Source organism: Melampsora larici-populina (assembly GCF_000204055.1).
Source record: "Melampsora larici-populina 98AG31 unplaced genomic scaffold MELLAscaffold_10, whole genome shotgun sequence".
Taxonomy (NCBI): domain Eukaryota; kingdom Fungi; phylum Basidiomycota; class Pucciniomycetes; order Pucciniales; family Melampsoraceae; genus Melampsora; species Melampsora laricis-populina.
The window spans coordinates 1,287,042-1,310,521 of record NW_006768774.1 but is presented as its reverse complement, the minus strand read 5'-3'; the positions used below and the strand labels follow the sequence as shown (position 1 = coordinate 1,310,521).

The 23,480-nt window shown below is 39.2% G+C and overlaps 3 protein-coding genes across 3 annotated transcripts; 1 reads left to right on the top strand and 2 right to left on the bottom strand.

Moving 5' to 3' along the window:
• Window positions 1-6,360: 6,360 nt before the first annotated feature.
• Window positions 6,361-7,181, bottom strand: MELLADRAFT_104681 (uncharacterized protein; the record flags this gene model as incomplete). Its single annotated transcript, XM_007407732.1, has 3 exons — window positions 6,361-6,416; window positions 6,526-6,613; window positions 7,002-7,181. 3 exons carry the CDS (start codon window positions 7,179-7,181, stop codon window positions 6,361-6,363), a joined length of 324 nt encoding a protein of 107 aa, XP_007407794.1.
• A 3,810-nt stretch (window positions 7,182-10,991) lies between these two features.
• Window positions 10,992-12,336, top strand: MELLADRAFT_55493 (uncharacterized protein; the record flags this gene model as incomplete). The annotated part of the gene is made up of 3 exons (XM_007407830.1): window positions 10,992-11,515; window positions 11,598-11,803; window positions 11,870-12,336. The coding sequence occupies 3 exons, from the start codon at window positions 11,053-11,055 to the stop codon at window positions 11,897-11,899; spliced, it is 699 nt and encodes a 232-aa protein (XP_007407892.1).
• Window positions 12,337-16,967: 4,631 nt separating this feature from the next.
• MELLADRAFT_104680 (uncharacterized protein) lies at window positions 16,968-18,122 on the bottom strand (the record flags this gene model as incomplete). Its single annotated transcript, XM_007407731.1, has 5 exons — window positions 16,968-16,985; window positions 17,077-17,169; window positions 17,247-17,442; window positions 17,599-17,839; window positions 18,083-18,122. The coding sequence occupies 5 exons, from the start codon at window positions 18,120-18,122 to the stop codon at window positions 16,968-16,970; spliced, it is 588 nt and encodes a 195-aa protein (XP_007407793.1).
• Between the last annotated feature and the right edge of the window lie 5,358 nt (window positions 18,123-23,480).

The window sequence follows — 23,480 nt, the reverse complement described above, 5'->3', positions numbered from 1 at the left end:
ATATAGCTGAACTGCAGTCTCAAGCAGCTACCCCGCAGCAATGGGACGGAGAAATTAAGTCAAAGCAAATATCAGACGCTAGACTATTGATGAGTAAACCAGCAAGAGGAAGAGCCCATAAAATAGGCCATCACTGTATCACGACAGTGCTATTAGATAATAGAATAGAGGCCAACATATTGCTTGACAGTGGAGCAGCGTGCTCGATTGTGGGAACAAACTATCTAGATATGATATTCCCAGAGTGGAAAGAGAACATATTACCACCCAGCACGATGACATTTAGAGGATGTGATGGGAAGCTTAAGGCTCTAGGGATCATAGAGATACCGATAGTGTTTCCACATCATCTGGGATCTGTGAGGATCATGCCAGAATTCGTTGTTATGGAAAATGCGTCATCAAATTACTTTATATTAGGAGGAGAATACCTGAGATTGTATGGAATAGACATAGTGCATAGCAAAGAAAAATTCTTTACCATTGGGAATGAGAATAAAAAGAAGAAATTTCTTCTCAGCCTTCTGAAAGAGGGAAAAATATCAGCAATCCAAGAGGTAGACGAAGAATTTGAGAAAACCATAGGTGACTGCAACATATCTCCCAGACTGAAGTCATCAGAACTACATTCTTTGAAAGCAGTTATGAGGAAATATCGAAAAGCTTTCGCATACAGTAAAAACCCTATAGGTACTATAGTAGGCCATGAGCTTAAACTAAGATTGACAGTACAAAAACCTTATCCACCAATTCTTAAGAAACAGGCGTATCCAGCAAGCCCATGGAGCCGAGATGAGATTGAGAAACACTTAGACGAGTTGATCAGTTATGGTATCATTAGGAAAGTAGGAGCTGACGAAGATGTTGACATTACTACACCTGTTATTATTGCTTGGCACAACGGGAAATCCCGCATGTGTGGGGATTTTAGAGCATTGAATACGTTTACCGTACCAGACAGATATCCCATGCCGCGAATATCACATTGCCTGACGAATTTAGGAGCAGCATTGTACATCTCGACAATGGACGTGATGAAGGTTTTTCATCAGAATACTCTGGATGAAGAGACCAGGAAAATGCTACGTATTATCTCACATAAAGGAATTCACAAATACCTTTGTATGCCGTTTGGAGTTAAAGGAGCACCAGCTCACTTTCAACGGATGATGGACAACGAATTCGCTGCTGAACTGAGTGAGGGATGGCTTATCATCTATATTGACGATATTATTGTATTTTCGAAAACATGGGAAGAGCATCTGCGTAGACTGATCCAAGTGTTCGAGAAAATAATTAAAATGGGAATGACCATATCTCTACAAAAGACAAACTTTGCATTTCAAGAATTGAAAGCACTGGGACATGTGGTATCGGGACTATGGATCGCGATAGATCAGAACAAAGTAGCAGTGGTATTACAGAAGCAGATACCTCAATCAGTGAAAGAAGTACAATCTTTCTTAGGTTTCGCGAACTACTACAGGTCACACTTGGAGGGATTCGCTAGAGTAAGCGGCCCATTATATAAACTTCTCCAGAAAGGAGTATCGTTTGAAATGACACACAATAGAGTGGAGTCATGGAACACTTTAAAGAAGAGACTGACAGAAGCCCCTTTTCTGTTACACGCAGACTTTAAACTACCATTCAAATTATATGTCGATGCAAGCTTCGACGGTTTAGGTGCGACATTGCAACAGATTCAGATAATCGACGGGAAACCCTATGAAGGATTGATTGGTTGTATATCAAGGAAGCTTAAACAATCTGAGTTAAACTACGGAGCCACGCAGTTAGAAAACTTGTGCTTAGTATGGGCACTAGATAAATTCCATTATTATCTTGATGGAGCATTTTTCGAAGTCATAACAGACTGTACAGCGTTGAAAGCCCTTTTAAACATGAAAACTCCAAACCGTCACATGTTACGATGGCAGATAGCGATCCAAGAATACAGATCATGTATGACAATTACCCATAGAGAAGGAAAGAAACATGATAACGCTGACGCTCTCAGCAGAATGGCTCTAGATAATAATGAGAGCAACCCAGCCTGGGAACCAGAAGACGATATTAGAGATATACCCATTATGGGAATCAGCATATCAGACCTATCAGAAGAATTCTTTGAACAGATTAAAGAAGATTATAAGTCAGAACCAAACACAGTGAAATTGGTCGAAATACTTAGAGCAGATCACAAAGTACATGAGTTAACATCGTCTTTGGACGGAATTTGGAAGAAGTCCTTTGAAGAAGGAAGGTTTACACTATTGAGTGGGGTATTATACCACAGAGAAAAGCATTCGTGTGTCATGGTAATTACGTCAGAAACAACAATCACAGATATATTAAAAATTTGTCACGATGACGTGATGTCAGGACATCTATCTCTAGACAGAACGCTGGACAGAGTTAAGCAAACGGCTTGGTGGCCGAACTGGAGAAAGCTCACAGAAGAATATGTCATTACGTGCAATACATGTCAAAAGACAAACCAAACCACGGGTAAGAAACTAGGTCTTCTTCAACAGATAACAGAACCTAAAGTCCCATGGGAGATTATTAATATGGATTTTGTCACTGGCCTACCAGCAGCAGGACACGATAATGTGGACTGTGTTCTAGTAGTAGTCGATAGATTTTTGAAAAGATGCCGGTTCTTACCCTGCCATAAAAACGCTACAGCAATGGACATAGCCTTATTATTTTGGGAAAGGATAATTTCGGACGCAGGGCTACCGCGAGTTATAATCAGCGACAGAGATCCCAAATTCACCTCGGAATTCTGGAAAGGTCTGTACTCGCTGACAGGAACAAAATTGTCTATGTCAACAGCATACCATCCGCAAACAGATGGCCTAGCGGAAAGGATGATAAGCAGTCTCGAAGACTTGATTAGAAGGTATTGCGGCTACGGCCTTGCATTCAAAGATGGCGAAGGATACACCCACGACTGGAAGACACTGCTACCAGCATTAGAGATTGCATACAATACGTCTACACATAGTACTACCGGAAAAACACCATTCGAAATAGAGCAAGGATTTAATATAAGAACTCCTAAAGACTTCTTGAGACCAAAAGACTCCACCTTCCATCCAACAGCATCAAATTTTCATACGATGTTGACTAGAGCTAGAATGCACGCAGAGGAATGTATAAAAGATTCAACTAAATATAATAAAGAACGATGGGATAAGACCCACAAAGAACCTGATTTCAAAGTTGGAGAATTAGTCTTAATATCGACCATCAATTTCAACAACCTCCAAGGACCCAAAAAGCTGAAAGAAGCGTTCATAGGACCGTTTGTTATCAAAGAGCTTCATGGAAAAAATGCAGTAGAAGTTATACTTACAGGAAAGATTGAAAGGAAACACCCGACATTTCCAGTATCATTACTAAAGAGATACGAAAAATCAGATGAGAAGAAGTTCCCACATAGGAAAGTGTCAGATACGGCGGACATACCCATCAAAGACGAAGTCCAAGGAGAAATTCAGAAGATCATTGACGAGAAGCTTGTTTGACTGAACGGCAAAGATGTACGGTTTTACCTTGTTAGATTCAAGAACAGTACAGCAGACAGAGACCAATGGTTAGAAATGAAAGATATATCACAAGCAACGCTATTGCTGAGGAGATACAGAGTATCTAAACGACAATAATGTAAAAAATCAGAGTGGAAAACTCCACCTTGTGGTTGGGGAATGTCAGTCCTCGAGTGTCTTGTAAGATAAAGAACACCAGAAGAACTTCACAAGATAACATAAGTATAATCACTAAACTCTCAGTCTATATTAAAATGATAAAACAATAAAAATATATATACATAATTTAAAAAGTAGATTTATCTACAACCACACCTTAGGAATCTAGTCTCAAAGATTCAACGAAAACAACTTATAGGACCTAGTTTCAAAGGTCTAGTATGAAGCAGAAGTAATATAAAACAAATAACCAGCATAATTTGAAATCACTCATCTACACCTTCACTATGCTAAGTAAGAATATTGACCCGGAAGGAGAAGAAGTATGAAGTTATGACAATAACTAAAAGCAACTTAATTGAAATACGTAGGAACCACTGGTCAACGCTAACAAAGAAAGAGTAGCCAAGAGAACCGGCCGGAAAACAAATGACAAGTTCTATAAGAAGTGATCACAACAAAGACTAGCCAAGTACGTAAATAAACTAGCAAAGAGAAAATCCGTCATTACGTATATAAAAACTTACCTAAGGAGTAGATGTTTACTGCTCAAGGAATATATCATCGATAGAAGAAGATGTCAAAGGTACGAAGTACTATAAGAAGTATTGAAGTAGTACGCATACAAATTTACATAATGAATGTAACCTGAAAGCTATAAGAAGCCCTCTTCTTAGCTGACTAGAAGAAAGGGCATCGAATTTTACACATCCAATTTCTTAAGAACGTTAGTATTCCTTTTCTCGAAGTCCAGCGTAATAAACCATTTTAAAATACCTTATTGCTTAGAAATGATATTTTAAAATCCTTTATCCGTTCCACTTCTTAAAATAACCATACTAGCTATCCTAACAAGTTGACTTCGTAAAATAAACGTATCTACCTTCAAATCTGTTTTCTCTCGAAATCGCCAGTATACTGATCCTAGATTATTCTTGAATCATTATTACCTCTGTCTTAAATACTTAGTCACAGTTTCCAGTTACCTATTTGATCACATACTTTCCAACGGTTAATCATCAGTTCTCCCAAGACTACTTATTGCTTACTAGATCTAAAGTAAGTTCCTCCTATCTGGTCAATATCCTCAGTTCTCATAACGTGAAGTTATACGAGATCCCTGTCTATTTAGTTAGCAGGCAACTCTAAGCTTATTGCTTCAGAGTAAAAACTCGGGTCTAGGATTGACCATCCTCTACTGTCTCTCTCAGTAGGCCCGTGGTTTTAGTCGTGAAGAGCTCTTATTATTTGATATCTTCAGAAGTATTAACGTACAACTTATTGTTTGTAATATATAGTTCACATTAGCAGTACCTATTCCACGTACCCAGGGGAATAGAGCCTTAGTCAGGAATTAACTACGTAAGTTCTAGACCTTACTAGTGCCCTTTAGGTAGCCACCCTGACAAAGGTAAAGAGACAATCTGAAGGTAAGGAAGATTTTCGAGAAAAAAATGTTCAAGTTTAATTATTATCATCACTAACTAAACAAACAAGACTTATACCTGTGAGTATCAGGTTGTCAGCTTTGTATAATAGCTGCACACACAACTGACGTCCGAACCATAACTCGTATGGCGTCTGATTTTTGATTTTTGCCATAGGACTTGCGTCCTCTAGAAAAATGGACGTCAATACTGCCTCTCCCCAGAGAGAGTGAGGCAAGGGAGCTTGTTGTAACAGTGTTTGGGATTTCTCAGTTGTAATTCTGTTGGCACACTCAGCAACAGGATCCTGTTAAGGAGTATATGACACACTTATATAAGAGGTTGTGCCATTGTCAGAGAGTAACTTAAGAAATGCCTTAGACATATATTCTCCGCCACCCATTAACCCAACTTACAATCTTTTGATTGTGAAAAATTTCCACTCTAGCATTAAATTTTTGGAAGTATGCAAAAGTCTCATCATTTGATTTCATTATGTAAATATTTTTAGAAGTAATAATGACCTCCCCCCTCAGAAGGAACAGCTATCTTTCCACTAAGATCACTATAAACAACTTGCAAAGGATAAGTAGCTTTTGGTAATGAACTTGAATAACATAGTCAATGACCTTTAGATAAGGCACAGTCTTCACAAAACCACTCTTCTGGCACATTTACACAATACATCATGTTCAGTCAAACTGAATTGGTATGTCCGGACTGCCTATGTAGGACAGCATAGTCAGTGAGTTTTGTTGGAGATATGAGTAGGAGACGTACCAATGGTGATATTGAGTTTGATTGATCAATTTTTGATGTGACGTAAAGCCTCCACAACCATCCTTTGTCATCATAACATTCCATGTTCAAGAAACAAGTTGTATCCTTATCAAGTGAAGGAACACGATAGGCTGAAAGAGATTCATCTTGAATTTCATAATATGATCAACTGACTATCTGAGGTATTACTTGTCTGAAGAAAAATTCGTTCCTTCCAAAATTTCTAACAATACAGTTCATCAGTTGAGCAAGGGAGTTGAATATCGGTATCTTTTTATTCTTGTCGGCAATGATTGATGCAACTTTTCAAGGATCAACCCTTTGGGTTTTTGCAACTTACCTTTATCAACTTGGGTACTTCATTGTAGTCTGGGTTTATGATATGTATATCCCACCATGTAGATTGGTCGACGAGTTTATACCTGGTGATAAGGAGACTAAGGAGGTGGGTCATATACGGCTCGAATTGTAAATCCAACTCCTTTTGTTTGAGCTTTGAACCAAATCCGATAGTTTCGTATTCATTCATTAAACAAAATATCTTAAAAGTTCGTTAGAGGAAGAGGAGTAGCCAAATGAGAAAGATGATGAAAATAACACACTTGACATTCTAGCTTGATAAAAAATTGATAGATAATTGATACCCGGAAAACAAAAGCTGGGAATCTTCATGACAAGCCGATTGAGACTCTAAGAATCGTAAATGTGAAAGATATAGAAGTGAAAGTATACAAAGGAAAGCTTTTCAAACAGTGTAAGTATGAAGTCAAGAACATCATCAAGTTCACAAGATTAAAGCTATCCAAGATCTAAAAGTGAAAATTATTAAATTGATTTGACTTGAAGACCATTTGTAAATATATGAGAGTAAAGTGGAGCGATCATCGTGCCAAATGTATTATGAGCTGGTGAGATCGATTTGAGGGGAATGATAACCACTTCCTTTCTTCGAAAAGCTGAAGATCGATCGAAAGCATTCGAAATAGTCAAAGGACAAGACCATCAGTGTCTTGTACAATAGTCTGCCATCAGGTTGTCAACAAAAATAAAACATACATGATACACCTCAGACACTAACCCCCACCTCAGCTGCTACACAGAGGAGGCCTAGTGCACAAGCTCCGCCTTCGACCCCGACTTGCACCCCAGCCTCGACCCCGAGCGAAAGTCCAAGGAGGTCGGGAATTGGAGCTGCCTGAACAGCAGCCAAAGAGATGACAGTAACACACATGAAGATGATTTTATTGAGGAATTGCATGATGGGTCGTAAAATATTTTGGACGTAGATTGGATGATGAAGATAACTAAAGAAGTCGGCTGGTGAGGTTTAGTGTGACTGCGATGAGGGGAAAATGTAGAAGAGATGCAGTGGATTTTATAATCATTTGACGAGCAGTTCTGTCAGACTCTCATGCTCTCTCATGCTTACTTTCATTGTGGACATTCATGACATCACGCCTTGTCGAGAAATTGATATGTAGAGTAGGGTGTGAATCTCTCCGACTTGATAAGTACATGATGTCGTTTTCATGAATCATAAGTAACTTCTGCCTCAAAGTTAGGATCCAAAGTTATAGTTTTGCCTCTCAAACTACATAGAGAACATCGATTCCTCAACTTTTCTCACGCCTTGTCGAAGAATCGATATGTAGAGTAGGGTGTGAATTACGTTAATAATTCGATAAGGAAACACTAACTAATTCTTCTACAGATTTGAATTCGATACTGTTGTTCTCGAAAAGCTTGTCCGAGTTTTCCCGCAAAACTCGAGCAATTTGGTAATTCGATAAGGAAACACTAACTAATTCTTCTAATTTCTCTTTCTTTTTACGTAATACTTATCTTTTGACATAATTCAAATCATTACAAATATGCAGTAGTCTTGCTAAACTTATCAAAGTCCCACGCTCGCGCCTACTCGCGAAGGCGCGAGCGTGGGACTTTGATAAGTTTATAGTCTTGCCTTAAAACCCACATATTCCTTTTCTTAAGTACTTAGTATGGGAATGTGAGTAATGTTTTATCTCAATTACACCTGCATATTCCTTTTCTTGCTTCTAGTATGTGAATGTGAGTAATGTCATAGGAGATGTCTACACTGTTAATTTCTATCTACTAGTAAGTACTTATGTTACTTGCAAAAGCTGGCACTAGAGGGGAACAGTTGCGTTTGCTAAACTCAAACGCGCTGTGGGAAAAGGCGAGGGACATCCTCTTCGTTTGTCTACGGAGACGCGGGTGCGACTGGATGGCAGGAGGGAATTCGCTGTCACATGGATGCGGTGTTTTCTCTGGGCTTGCCGAGTTTCTCTCTCTCGTCAGGCCAGTCAAACATGCGATCGCTCTCCCCGTATCTCAAGGACATCGTCTATTCAAGTCTATCTTTCAAGAAGTGTCTGAAAAGTCCCATTCACCTGCGTCCGTATTCCTCCATGTGAATTTGTTACATTCCTTAGCTCACGTGCCCTACCTTCCACCAGCGGCAGCTCTTATACTATGTTATAAGACACACACGTGGCCGCTCTCACGAGCCTGACTGAGAAGGCTTTTCCATGCCACTCCCGTCCACACGCGTCCACCGCTAGTTTTCCCTACCACTACAAAAAACTTATTTTTCGCGGGGATTTTTGATTACCCATGAGCGGAAAATCAGGTGACCTCTGTACACCGTGGACACGTGGGACGAGTCAAAACAAATAAGATAACGAAGAGAAAAGAGAGACGAAAATGTGGAATAGGTGTGGCTCTGTTGGCATCGGACGGTGTGAGGGGGTTACTCGAAAAGGCTGGCCCTGGGGCCTGGATTGCAGCAAGCGGATGTACGGATCGGGAAGCACTGAGGGTGGCCACACTAGGCGCTGAGCCGCTCCACTGGAGGGCTCCCCGCTTCTGAGAGCGTAGCAGAAAAAGAGAAAATGATAGCGGCAGCCCGAAACTTAACCCTTGTCTGACAGAGGGTGGTGGGCGGGAAAACAAAAAACAAACGATAAAATATCGAACTGAAGAAAGAAATTATTTGAATTGAACTAGACAATAACGATAATTTTTTGTGAATTTGATATGAAGAAAGTAATAACGATATTTCTTAGATATGAGGAAAAAATCTTTTTGTAATTTTGTTTTTGGGACAACGGAAAGAGTTTTACAAACGACGTAGGAAAAAAAAGGAAATTTGATCTGAGCTCGTCATAGAGCTCTCGCAGCACTTGGCGCGAATCCCTCCGTTGGGGGGATGTCGTTTGCCAATTTTGTTGCACTTCTTTCGAGATGAGGCTCACGCCTTCTCCTTGCCTAGGTGTCACTCGCCTTACACCGATTCCATTATGTTAATACTCTGTACCAACTACAAGTAATGCTAGAACCAATGCGGACCCCGGTTGTGAGGTTTAATAAAAATGGGATGTTAACGATTACGGACTCCAATAGATATACATATATACAATCTTACATCTTCAGGGTGATTGTGGTGATTCTATGTGCAACTTGGTACATCAGATCAAGATCACATGAGATGTGAAAAACTTGTGCCCAACACTTTCTCAGATGAATTTGGGCATAGAATCATCAGATTTACCCTGGGGATGTACAGTCAGTGACAAAAAGTTTACGTACCTCGACTACATATGTAATAGTGCAGTGAGGTCTATGAGTGTTTTTGTCCTCGAGCATCTTCTCTATACCAACCCCAAACCTCTTAGAAAATGAAGACCTGCACCCTTTCTCCCACCCGAAAGGCTTCCATCGTTTACATGCACCAAATTGGCATTCCTGGCACTCAAATTGCTAAAAAACTAGGCCATCCCAAGTCTACTGTCTACACGGTCATCTACAATGACCGTAAAAAACGCGTATCAACGACCTCAAAAACACTCGGAAGACCGAAGAAATTCTCAGAACGTGATCAGCAAACTTTGAAGCGAATTTTAAAAAAAAACCAACACGCTTCAGCTGCCTGGATCGCTAGCAAACTACCAATTAAAGCAAGTCTTCAAACGATCCAATCAGAAATTCGAAGACTTGGGTTTAACTCTCGAGTGGCAGTAGTCAAGCCTTATCTCAAGAGCCAACACATTCTAAGGCGTCTTCAGTTTGCTAAACAGTACAAAGATTGGACTTACAATGATTGGAAGAAGGTCATATGGACCGATGAGTCGTCTTTTGAAATAGGAAAGCCTGCAAAGAAGGTTCGGGTGTGGCGTAAGCCCGGTGAAAAATACAACCAAGATTGTTTAGCACCAAGTTTCAAGAGTGGACGAACTTCGGTAATGATCTGGGGCGCATTCACAGCCGAAATTCGCTTGCCGATGACCATAATGCCCCCAGGACGTCGATCTGGACCCGATTTTGTCAATTTGATCTATCGACGCATCATTGAACCATTTATCAGCTCACCTAATTGTCCACGCAATCTTATCTTGATGGAGGATGGAGCCCCGGTACACACAAGTAAAGTGGCAAAAGAATGGAGAGATCAACATTCAATTACAAAGTTAAATTGGCCAGCAAACAGTCCAGACTTGAACCCGATTGAGAACCTCTGGAACATAATGAAAAGGAATGTTTCTGAAAAACATCAGCCTCGCACACCTCAAGAAATGCGTGAAGCCCTGTTTACCGAGTGGAAAGCAATCCCTCAGAGCAAGCTTCAAGCTTTGGTTGAATCCATGCCTGATCGGATCAAGGCTGTGATCAAGGCAAAGGGTAGACACACTCGCTGGTAAAAATTGTTGTATTCTAGAGTCTACATTACAATTACACATCCTGAAATTTGATCATAGATACTCTGACAAGTGGCCATCTAGACCGTGTGCTTTAAGGTATAGAAGTACATGAGATGTTGAGTACAATATGCTTCTTGAGAGTTGCCAAATCGGTCAGTTATAGTACAGGTACGTAAACTTTTTGTCACCGACTGTACAGTCATTCAAGATTTGCTTGGCCAAATCTCGAGGTTTTTTTTTTTTTTTTTCAATACAGACGAAATTTATAAGCATAGCCTTCAAACGGGGAAGGCTAAACAGCCTGCCGCGTCAGACTGCTTCAGTCATCCACCTGCCACCACATCCCTCTTCCACCATCTACCATTCAACTTCGACCTCATTGTTTCACTTCATTGAGTCTACCCAGCCATGGGATTTGTGGCGTACAGTCCTCAGCTGAAAGTCATTGCTATTCACAAACTCGTATCTGGACAATCACCTCAATCAATCAACGAAGAGCTCCTTACCACGATTTCGGACAAGTCCTTTGTGCAATGGAACGCCTTGTACACTCATACTCACGCGGTGATTCGCAACCCGGCTACTTATGACCGACGAGGCCGCCCAACGCTCTACTCTGACGAAGATCGAGAGTTCATGGTTGAACTCATCAATAACGATCCCTGTCTGTTCCTTGACGAGATTCAAGAAGCCATGTACGATCATACTGATCTACTGGCTTGTCGACAAACCATCGCCAACGACTTGAAAGAACGTCTCTTTCTTACCGTTCACAAGGTCGCCAAAGTGGATCCAAATCAATCTTCTGTATTACAAGCGAGATTCTCTGCGGCTATTGCTCATATCCCATCTGAGTACTTGGTATTCTTAGGTGAGTTTTTCTTCGTTTTCTCTCTTCTGGAAGATTTAAACCTGATTTGGATTTGTATTGTTTCTTCTCAACTTTGGCTCAGATGAGACTGGTTTAAAATTACCAGATGTACAACACAATCACCTTCGGTCCAAGAAAGGCAAACGACCGAAAGCGTTGAAACGGTCGAGACACGGCTCTCACTACAGCATCTTGGCTGCGATTTGCGAGATGGGCTTATTAGCGGTCAATGCCAAGCTCAATGCTTACCGTCGAAACGAATTCGAAGCATTCTTGAAACATGTTTTAGTAAGTTGTTTCATGTCTCTTTCTTCATATTCAACAACAAAGCTGACAATAGAATGGTTGTTCAAGTTACCTGTTATGCATCCATATCCAAATTGAAATTCGGTTCTGGTGATGGATAATGCGACTATCCATCACCGCGGATCAATCGAAGCCTTGTGTGAAGACGCAGGAGTCTTATTAATTTATACTTCGCCTTGCTCACCGGAATTCAATCCCATCGAGCGAGTATTCGATATCTTCAAGGCTTCGCTTCGACGTAATGGCTTGCTTGCAGTGGCTCAAGACAAGTTGAAATGTCTCAAGCAAGTTATGAGTGATGTTTGCACTAGCAATTTCATCATTAGCTTATACACGACCTGTGGTTACAGACCACGTAATCAAGAATGAAGAGGGGTATCAAAGTAGAAAACAGTTGATGTTGATAAGGGTTTAAAGTAGTCTTACAGAATATTATGATAAAAATTATTTGTTGTTGTAGATGTCTCTATGTTGTCTTTGCAAAAGTGATCAATGAAATGATTTTTGTGTAATTTCTCCTGTGCCTTTGACCCTAAACTGAAGAAGAGAAGTTTGACTCTTGTGAGTTGTGAGTAATGAGTTTCAAGACACAAATTTCAAGATGTTTCTTAAAACTCCAACTTGAGAAACCTCACTTGAATTAAAACTTGGGAAAGTCAAAATAATTCTATTTCTTGCTTCGAGTCAAATTCAAGTTCAAAGAACTCTTTGATTGATAAAAATCTCACTTGGAACTTTGTGTTTGAAGTACCAATTTGTTCACTAAAGAACATTTGCATTACAGAATAGACGTGAACCTTAAACAGATAATAATATATAGCAGTTGTAATTTTATAGTGTACTGTACTATAGCTACAACAATAGGCCCTTTAATAGGACAAGGTCAATACTTTGTTTGATGACACGAGGTAAAACTAGACTCATCCACGAGCTACGTTCTTGAGGTGTTGTCGATATAACACCGCGTTTTTGTGAAGACAAACACGTGGACCAAACTGAAAGCCAAACTGCTTCATCTCTTCGATGTTAAGCGCCGAAGATAAGAACATCTCAAAGTTCACGATGTCGTATGTCTTGAGTAGATTGCGAGTGTGATGATCTTCTGGACTGATTTTGCAATACTCAAGGTATTGTTCGAATTCTGGGAGAGGTCTTGGGGCTGGAGAATCTGATCGAGGAGCAGATTGTTGGGGAATGGGCTGGTTATTGTTGGTGTTGAATGGAAATAGGCCATTCCCAAGCGAGACCATCGGAATTTGAGATACGGCCGAGCCAGAACAAGGTGCTGATGGATTACCGGGTTTCAATTTCGATTTCGCATGATCAATTGGACCGTACTTGAACAATAGGCGACGAGGTGGGTTTAATTGGGTAGCACCATGACGCTTGTGTACCTGTCAGAGCGATCAAAAATGAGTTAATCAAGTTTTTTGAAGTGATAATGTAAAAGAAATAAAAAAACTTACTATATCACTTGCCCAAACTTCAAACATCGAATGGGTCAAGTATATCACCATGGTAGAATCATCTGGCTTGATATCACCCATGCACTCCCTGCCACCAATGTTGGTGTGGCAATAGGGGATCATGAGCTTGTTGAGCTCAGCCTGGATGGCATTGTTAACTCCAATGCTCTGTCCCAGAAGAATAAGTCAAAGAATAAGTTGCAGTCGAAAAGAAAGAGAAGTTGAGATGATACTTACCAACATCTCAACTTCATGATGTTCACCAGTATCCAACGCATCTGGACGACGGTGGGCAACAGATTGATTGAATTGCAAATCCTGTTCAGAAGGAATCAAGTCATTTGTTAATATCAAGTTGAGAATGTGAAAAAAAAGAACAAAAGCTTACTCTGGAAACAGTTCAAGCCTTTTTCTTTGGATCCTCCATGATGAGACGGAATCCAACTTCCTTTCCTTTCTTGAGGAGGATCATATTCTCCAAATCATCGAAAATCTCGTCGTTTGGGATTACTGGCAGGGTGGTCTTGCTAAATGTTTCACCGTTACAAACATATCCTTTGAAGGTAAGGTTACATTCGTCATCAGCGGTCCTGAGAATGTCACCGCAAGGTGGCTTATTGGCGTTGCACGCCTTGAAAAGAGACTCCTTCACGTCGTTGAGAGAAAACCCGTGGATTTGGATTAATCTTTCGAATGGTACCTTGGTGACATAGTCGATGTAAGTTACAGTCGCCCCGGAGCGTTTCTCAGCATCGGTAAGGTGGATGGGGCTAAAGACGTGATACCCTATGCTGGTTTGAGTGGGTACACTATCGGCAGAGGGGACTATGGGTCCAGTAGGAGTTCGAATGGGTCCAGTAGGAGTTTGAATGGGTCCAGTAGGAGTTTCGAGGTTCGGACTGGGTGATTGGGTTAGATCCACATCAACATGTGGATCTAATAGAATCATGATCAGTTTATGTTGGGTATTCAAGAGTGAGATGAAGGAAAAGTACTAACCTCCAATGACACGTTCAATTCGTTGGTCGAAAAATTGATATCCAAACATAGGATCCCTATGATTGGAATCAAAATCAAGCATGATTGCCGATCCAGAAGGTCGAACTTGAGAGGCCATCGGAGTATAAGACGGTAAACCACCGGGAAAGACCTTGATATCTGAATCTAAAGTTGATGGAAAGTCAGCTTAAAGCCTCTGATCAAGGTTTGAAAGAAAAGGAACTACTGACCTGGTTCAATCTTCTGATGATTCTTACAGCGGAACTCGCGAAAACCTGGATGCTCGTATGGATCGATATGGATGATTTCTGAGTCAAGATATTGACGTTTACCGCCGAATCTGACATCTTCCCAGTGATGTCCTGGTCTAAAAAGATAAAGGTAATCAGCTACTCTTCAATTCTTGAGTCAAGAAATGGATAGATTAGAAAACTTACGTTTCGTAGTAATAAGGTGAACCACCTCTGCCAAGCTCGGGACTGAAGCCTTCAGGTCCAGCTCGCCTGGCCTGTCTGTTCGCACTAGAAAGACAGATTGGTGAGTTGGTTATCAATTACAGAGGAAAAGAGAGGATGCTTACATTTCTAATGCTCTTCTTGCTTCCTCATGCTTACATTTCTAATGCTCTTCTTGCTTCCTCCTCTGCCAAAGCCATTTGTTGTTTTGTAGGTCGTTGTGGCATGTTGAGATCGTCGAGAAGAACAGATACGAAGCTTTTAAATACCGAGAAGGATCAAAACTTGAAAAGGAATCGAAACTCGAAAAGGAATCGAAACTCGAAAAGGAATTGAAGGATATCGAAAAGGTTGGATGGATATCAAAACTTGATGTTGAGAGAATCGAGTGGTGTCGAGGGCTTGGAGTGGTGTTGAGGTGGTGGTAAACAAGAGTCAACAAGGAGTGGTGTTGAGGTGGTGGTAAACAAGAGTCAACAAGGCTGCTGACCGGGTTCAACGGTAGAGCACCTCAATTGGCTATAGGGCTATTATGCTTATAAATTTCGTCTGTATTGAAAAAAAAAAAAAAAAAAGAGATTCGGCCAAGCGAATCTCGAATGACTGTAAGAAATATGGTGATTGGGCTCCGCTGAGATGACAAAATTTAATCTCAGACCCAGTTTTATCAGACCAATTTTTTCATATTGTTATGATTAACCAAATCACTATGCTATGACTGAGTTGTGCATATGTTGTTATGTCCTGATTTGATGCTGTGCTGTCCTGAATTTGTAAGATGCTGACCGATTGTTACGTTGTGACGTCATTGATATGTTTCCTTTTAGATTACTAGAGACTATGCGGGCGCGCCCGCAACAGTTGAATTGTGAACCAACTTAAGTCTCATAAGGCCAGCACCTGACATAGTAACCTAAGTTGAAAAAGACCAAACAACACGTAGGCAATGTTGCTTATCACCTCTACGCAATACCTCAGCGGTCAATTATGTGCATGCCTTAGGGACTTTTGACAAGATTAAAAAGTATTCCCAAAGTTTGTATTGTTATATTAACAGGCAAAGCAATCATTCTCACAGGGAGGCAAACAAGTGATGTTGATACAAAACAATAAAAATACTGCGTAATTATGGCTGTAGAACATAAATACCAACATAATGTCCAGGGATTTTTTCCTTCTGGCCAAAGAAAATTCTATAGTCAGTTGTGCTTCAAAGTCATAAACTCAAATCACACCTTACCCACAATTAAAAATGCCCAAAAATTTGATTAGTCAGGGCCATTTATGAAAAACTCTTGTTACACAAATTTGATGAAACCATTCAGAACTCCATTAAGATTGGTGGTTTTGTCATTCTAATTTTCTAGGATTTTACTAAAGTCAGAACCCCCTTTGAAGGGTTGACTGCCCCCTTTTGGCTGTGGAAGGAGTATACAATACACAAGTGTGTGAGTAAGTGTCAATTCAAAACAACACATAGGGGTGGTCTGACAATGGCATGCAAGTGAAATGGAATGTGGATAATTCTGATGACTTTGATCTCATCCAGGGCCCAATTGTTATCAATGACCATATATTTTCTTCCATTATTTCCAGTCAAATATCTTTACATGTGCCTATGTCTTCAATTTTCATAAGAAAGGAGAGGATTAAATCTTTTGTTGATGGCTATAACAGGTATAATTTGGTTGATGGGAATGTGAAAAACAATTAAATGAATTGAAATGATTGAAGAAGTGCTCAAAATAATGACAATCATTTCACTTTGTGTTCTTAATCAGTTTGGTACACATAATTCAATTAGTCAAAAGCTTTGGAATCAACCCTGACAGTTTGGCAAGTTTTTTTATGAGGAGTTGTGAAACAGCAACATTTCCCTAACTTTGGACACAAACTTCAATGGAAACCAAGGATATGGGGTTGGAGTTCCTGAGGATAGTTGAGCACTTGGAAATCAGAAGATGAACACCTTTGAGTTGGGCTCAGAGACATATGTTACAAATGACACTCGTTTTTGTGAGAGAAACTACACAGTAGATGTGACCTCGGTGTTGAGGTCACATTCAACGGGCGCTGTGAAGGGTAGGACAAATGAGGGAAAAACAGTCCACCAAGATTTGAGGCCATAGAAGTGATGGAAATGAGAGAAAAGATTGTTTGAAAGTATGAGAAATATGTAGAGTTGAGAAGTAAAGATTTTGGGGGTTGCATAGTTAATTTGATCATTCAAACGTGAATAAGTGTCTATCGATTGAAATAGATTATAATATGCAATCAAGAGGAATTTCTTTAATCTGATCGGTATCATTGGAGCTCTTGCATTCATGTTGTCAACTAATGCTTTTGAACTTAAGATCTTGGTGGTATATTTGACCACTTCGTGAATATAACTTTCAAGTTCTGGAACGTTGGTCATCTTATAAAGTTTCTATTTCAAACCAATCACAACAAAAAAATCAGTTTAAAGAGTTCAAGTCTCAAAAGCCTGGTCGTCTATCACTCAACTTTGAAACAAGTTTCAATATAGATCACTCTGATGTGATCCTCAAACGTTTGTTCAAAAGGGTGTTGACCCAAACGAAGTAAAAGATATCGTATCAATGGCGTCATCTTAGGAAGACTTTCAACATTTTGATCTATTGAAAGCTTTTTAACTTCATCCTGTTGAGATAACAAGTATTTCACTCGATTCTTTGTACCACTTTTTTGTCAAAAAGGATGAAAAGAATCAATGAATTAAAGTGAATGAAATGTTCTGATTGGAATCTTCTTTGTCAGACGTAGAGATATAAAGGCTACTCAGATCATTTAGCAAAAGAAGATTTGGTCTAAAAACAAAAAGTAAAGAAAGGCTAACGTTGCAACCCATTCAGCTTCTTTTGGGTATCCTAACCAAGCTAAACTTTCAGCTTTGATTCTCTCTAATTCTAATGGTAAGATTTCTTCAATCGAATCATTTAGATTCCAAATTGTAATTTTATTTTCTAAAATTTTAAAATAGTGATTTACTAAATCTAATCTCATTTGACTTTTACATTCATAAATTTTCTTTTCTATAAAGATCAACCAATGTAAGATTTTGGTTAAATGTTGAAAATCTACAATCAATTTTTGGTTTTGATGAATTAGATTCAAAAGGACAAAATCGTTTTGAACTCTTGACCAAAGTTGATGAGCCGAATCCAATTCAAACAGATTGATGTATGATTTAAATAATTGTATGATTTGAGTGACTATCAGTTTTTGATAACGTAAAGCAGTCTTAATTAAGATCACATTGATTGCAATAGATTTTTATAAATTGTCAATCACACCACGATGATCATTCATGATAAGTTTACATGACACATTGTTTGATAAAGCAATTGCTGCAATTTGCATTAATCTTTTGGAATGGGTTCTTTGAGTTTTGAAAATGACTCGATGAGTTTTCTATAAGATTTCATGGCTTCCTAGATGTAAAGCAAAACCCACATAAGGATGTGAGTTTGAACAGCGAGTCAGTAAAGTAAACTATCAATTCAATTGAAGATCAGAAGCTAGAGATGCTTTGTTCCAATAACAAAGGGTCAAAAGTGATAAGATCAGAAAGCAGAAGGGAACTGCAACAAAAAGCAAAAAGCTAAGTGCATAATATTAAACGGGTTTCAAAAGCAATTAGAATCGGACATCAGGAATTGAAATTGATGGACGGGTACAAAGCGGGACCAAAACTCATGCAAGTGGTCCATATATTTTTAGTATTTAGATGCGTTGGAAGTTGCCAGTTTGAGTGCAAGATATTAAGTCACGGAAGTAAGTATAACAGCAGGAGTCCAAGAGAAGAAAGTAGTGTATTATAAATTTGAAGGTTAAGAAATAGATGACTATGGGTTGAGAAAGTTTTTTTCTGACTTCTTTGGGTGAGATTGTGTCATGATTCTTAATCGTGGTAATACCGGCCTTTTATATCCTAAATCCAGACCCAAATTTTCAAAAGCATGGAATACGGACATGACACCAGGAGCAAGTAATGAAACAAAAAGTCACCATTTGCTATGATCCCACATGGTGTAGAGGGATAAAAGTCATTACAAAGAATCACAAAAAAAAGTCTATGCATCGGTACACAAAGCCATCAGCAGAACACCCGTTTTGTCCGAACGAAAAGTAATAAAAAAAGTTGAAAGGATTCCTGGGTATGCAGCCGGAACGAAAAACAATAGGACAAGATGTCGGCATCTGCTACGATACCACGTGGTGTGGAGGATGAAAGTCATCACAAAAAATCACAAAGAAGAGTACATGGATTGGTACACAAAGCCAGCAATAGAACATGTGTGTAGTCTAAACAAAAAGGAAGAAAAAAGGTGAAAGATTTCCTGGGTATGCAGCCAGAACAAAAAACAATAAGAAAAGATGCTGAAAAGCAAATGGAAAAGCAATAAAAGCAATTTAGGTAGCGTAAAAGACGGGCTCGAACTGCACAAATAATCCAAAATCCAAAATCGGAACTGATGGACGGGTAAGAAAAAGGACCGAAACTCATGTGAGTGGTCCATCTTTTTAGTATTTAGATAATACAATGTTCAACTCAAAAGTTACACAATCATATATTAGGGGGGCTCAAGTCAATTTTTTTTACCACTTTTATCGTAAAAAACTTTTCCCAATTTCATAAAATTTACGCAAATTTTATGCAATTGGGAAATGTCATACAACATCCCAAATTTTTTTAAGCAGCAAATTTGCGTAAATTTACTGCTCAGAAGGAGATCTGAAAAAAAAAATTTTGGTCCTTTTTTACAAATTGGGAGAAGTTTTTACAGCACGGTACCGTGAAAAACTTTCCCCAATTTTTTAAGAAAGGTCCCTAAATATCTTGACTTGAGCCCCCTTATTAAGGGGTGTCAAGTTTGAATTTTTACAACAAAAAAACTATGAGACGGGAAAGTTTTTATGTTTTAACGGTAGAAAAACTTTCCCGAGTGTTTATCATTGCTTGTAAACCACGATCAAGGCTTTTTTACTTTTTCGCCTCGATCTTCCACACGGTAATGAGAAAACTGCTGGTAAGAGGATGCAAGGTTATCCTTGCATCCACTATCAAGCACACCTCTTTCCAAGAGTGAAACAGTCAAATTTGAGTCTTCAAAGCGATGTTGTAAACTTATCTGTTTACGGTTATGCAAGAACGGGATAGATAAAACTTTCCCATTCTCGTAAATTTTGCATAAATTTATACTACGACGGAAAAGTTTTTTATGGTTTTTACCGTAAAAAAATTGAACTTGACACCCCCTATTATTCTTCTATCTTTTTATTCATCTTTTTCCTTCTCAAATTGTTAAAAGTTCTTTTGTGTCAACTTTTGATTAGTTCTAAAAACATTTCAATACTACACAACAACTTCCTTCAACTATAAAGCTGAATCTAAATCAAACTCAAGACTTTATCTCAAAGGAAGAAGGTATAAATCAATTTCTAACTTTGATCTTATTGTTATAAATTATTACCATTTGAGATTCTCTTATCTGATTTTGAACTCTTCATCTCAATGTAGACTTCCTAAGGTACAACTTTTCTCTTTATTTTCACTGTTATCAAGTTCTTTTGTTGTGGTTGCTTACAGTGATGATTGTATTGTTAAGAAATTCAAAATATACTTTTGTCCAAAATAAAGAGAGATCCTACCTGTTCACTATATGGTAGCGACAGACTCCTCTTGGCAAAAAATATATTTTATTTCTTTACATTTGTAGATTATAGAACTTTTTGATCAAAATGTCACAAGCAACTTTTTTGACTAAGCCGGTTCAAGTTGAAAAAACAGATGATGATAACAACTCATCTTCCGATTCTGACACTCACACTTTGACTAAAGTGAAAATCATCAAACTCACTCAAAAAAACTGGCATGAATGGCAAATTTGATTTGACAACATTCTAGTCAGCAAAGGTTACAATGATCTTCTGGATAAAAAATGGGTTGACACCAGCTCTGAGAAACCAGCATTCAAGCAAAAAAATGCTTGGGCTATCAGCAAACTATTTGAAACTGTTTTGACCAAACTTTGTGCAATTCTTCTCAAGAACAGCAAAAGTTTCTTTGACACTTACACTGCTTTAGCAAACCTTGCGGCGTGTCCTCAATCTTGATGATTGGGATGAAGGTCCAACATTGGATGTCCATTTGATACATCCCTGGAGGCTCTATCCAAGAGCATTGTGATCTTTTCTCTGGAGCATACACTTCCATCTCAGCATCACTCGCCTCTACTAAACCTTCCAATACTACTATCTCAACTGAACTGGCCGCCATTTTCTTTCTTCTAAGCTTCAACAACAATGAAGGTCTCACTCCTCTGATTCTAAACTGCTGGGACCTCAAACCGTTTGACTTCGAAACCTGTTACAACAAAATGATTATGGAACATAATCACTGTGATTCTCAAGAACAGGATGTTGTTAATTTTTTGAACGTGAAAGGCAAGAAAAGTGACAAATTCAACCCCCCCACCTATCAATCTAAACCTCCTTCTTTCAACCCCAAAAGTATTAGGGCAGTTCAAGTTTGTTTTTTAAGACAAGTTTTACGTTTTACAACATGATTGTTGTCCTTAAAAAAACCTTAATTTTAAGACCTCCGAGCCATCACTCGAGGTGGTTCGCTGACTTAAAAATTATAACTTGTCCTATAATTTTTTACAACTTCTGGCTCAAACGCAAAAAAACCGGTGAAAGCCGGTGGTAAGAGGACAGAGGTGCAAAAAAAAAACAAAATCACTGTACCTTAGGTTTCACCACCTTTCACATGCTCTGCCCTGCTGTCACCCGCTTGATCACCGGTTTGATCACCCTTTCTCACCGTTTCTCACCTGTTCAATCACCCTTTTTCCTCGATCACCCTTTCTCATCCATCTCTCATCCTCAACTTCTCTCATCCATCTCTCATCCTCAACTTCTCTCATCCGTCTCATCCATCACTCAACCAATTTCAACCAATTTCATTCAATTTCATTCAAGCTCTCAACTCAAGCTCCTATCCTCCTCCCTGATTCAAATCAAAATCAACCTTTTAACTCAAGATCTTATCTGATTTCATTTCTTTTGATTCATCATATTCAAATTCTTTTGATTCACCTCAACCTCAAGATCTTATCTGATTCCATTTCTTTTGATTCATCGTATTCAAATTCTTTTGATTCACCTCAACCTCAAGATCTTATCCGATTTCATTCATATCGATTCATCATATTCAAATCAAAATCAAGCTTTCGACCTCAAGATCTTATCCGATTTCATTCATTTCTTTTGATCATATTCAAATCAAAATCAAGCTTTCGACCTCAAGATCTTATCCGATTTCATTCATATCGATTCATCATATTCAAATCAAAATCAAGCTTTCAACCTCAAGATCTTATCCGATTTCATTCATATCGATTCATCATATTCAAATCAAAATCAAGCTTTTGACCTCAAGATCTTATCCGATCTCATTCATATTGATTCATCATATTCAAATCGAAATCAAGCTTTTGACCTCAAGATCTTATCCGATTTCATTCATTTCTTTTGATCCAAATCTAAATCAAGCCCTTATCCGATTAGCCTAATCAATCAATCAATTTTGACTTTCATCAGTTCACTCACTCATTCCGATCGGACAGCTATTTTCATTCAACTCAAAGCTATTTTTGGACGCAATGCAAGATCAAGTGAGTTTAGATTGGTCCAAGTTTATTCTCCTGTCCAACAATGATGGCTAACACCAAACAACCGTTTTAGACTACCCGCATACCTTGCAGAACTGATGCCCAGGTTGCAGAAGATCTTATTGCTAGTGGATGCACGGGCAAAGGCAAGCCTACGGCCGCAGAAGTTCGCCGATCACTTAATGCCAGCAAAGCTCGTGCTTGTGGTCAGCCGGTCCAAGCATCAGCATCTCAACCTGCTCAAAATTCCAGTGTAGCAAAGAAAGCTCGCCGTAAACTCCTATCCCAGCTGCCTCCGTCTTCAGGAGCACCTAGCTCGAAAGCCCCGCGTAAACTAGGTTACATCAACCCACATTTCGATATGGTGGACTGGGAAGAGATTGTTGATCATTTGAGTCGTCCCAACTTCCGGAACGCGATTTTCGGTGGTGGGAGTAAGACCAAAATTGTTGGACAGGGTGCAAAGGAGTTGTGCAACAACCTAGCCAGTCAAATCAACAACCACTACAATCGGCGCCATAACACTACTGCGATGCGACTCACTGGACGTGTACTCCAGCTGCGAATCATCCGATACAAAGGCAAATACATGGCGACAAAGCGTAGAGCTTGAGGGACCGGTTTTGGGGTGACTGATGAGGAATGTAAGCGTGGAATCAAACCAGAAGATAAACTTGAGATGTTATGCCCTATGTATTCAAAGATGGATACGATTTTCAAGGACAAGGCGAACGTCAACCCTTTTGGTGTGATGGATAGTGGTTTGATTGAGGATGGAGAAGATGAAGAATTAGGAGAAGATGAGGGATTAGGAGAAGATGAAGGATTAGAAGAAGAAGAAGGATTAGAAGAAGATGAAGAATTAGGAGATGAAGAATTAGGAGAAGGTGGAAAATTTGTGGATTTAGGAGAGGATGAAAACTTAGACGTCAAGCCTCAAATTCCTTTACTTGGTGCCAAAGAAATTGTCATCTCCGACTCTGAATCTGATCAAGAGCTATCGAACTTCAAGCGCCGCATCAATAGTACCAGTGACTACCTG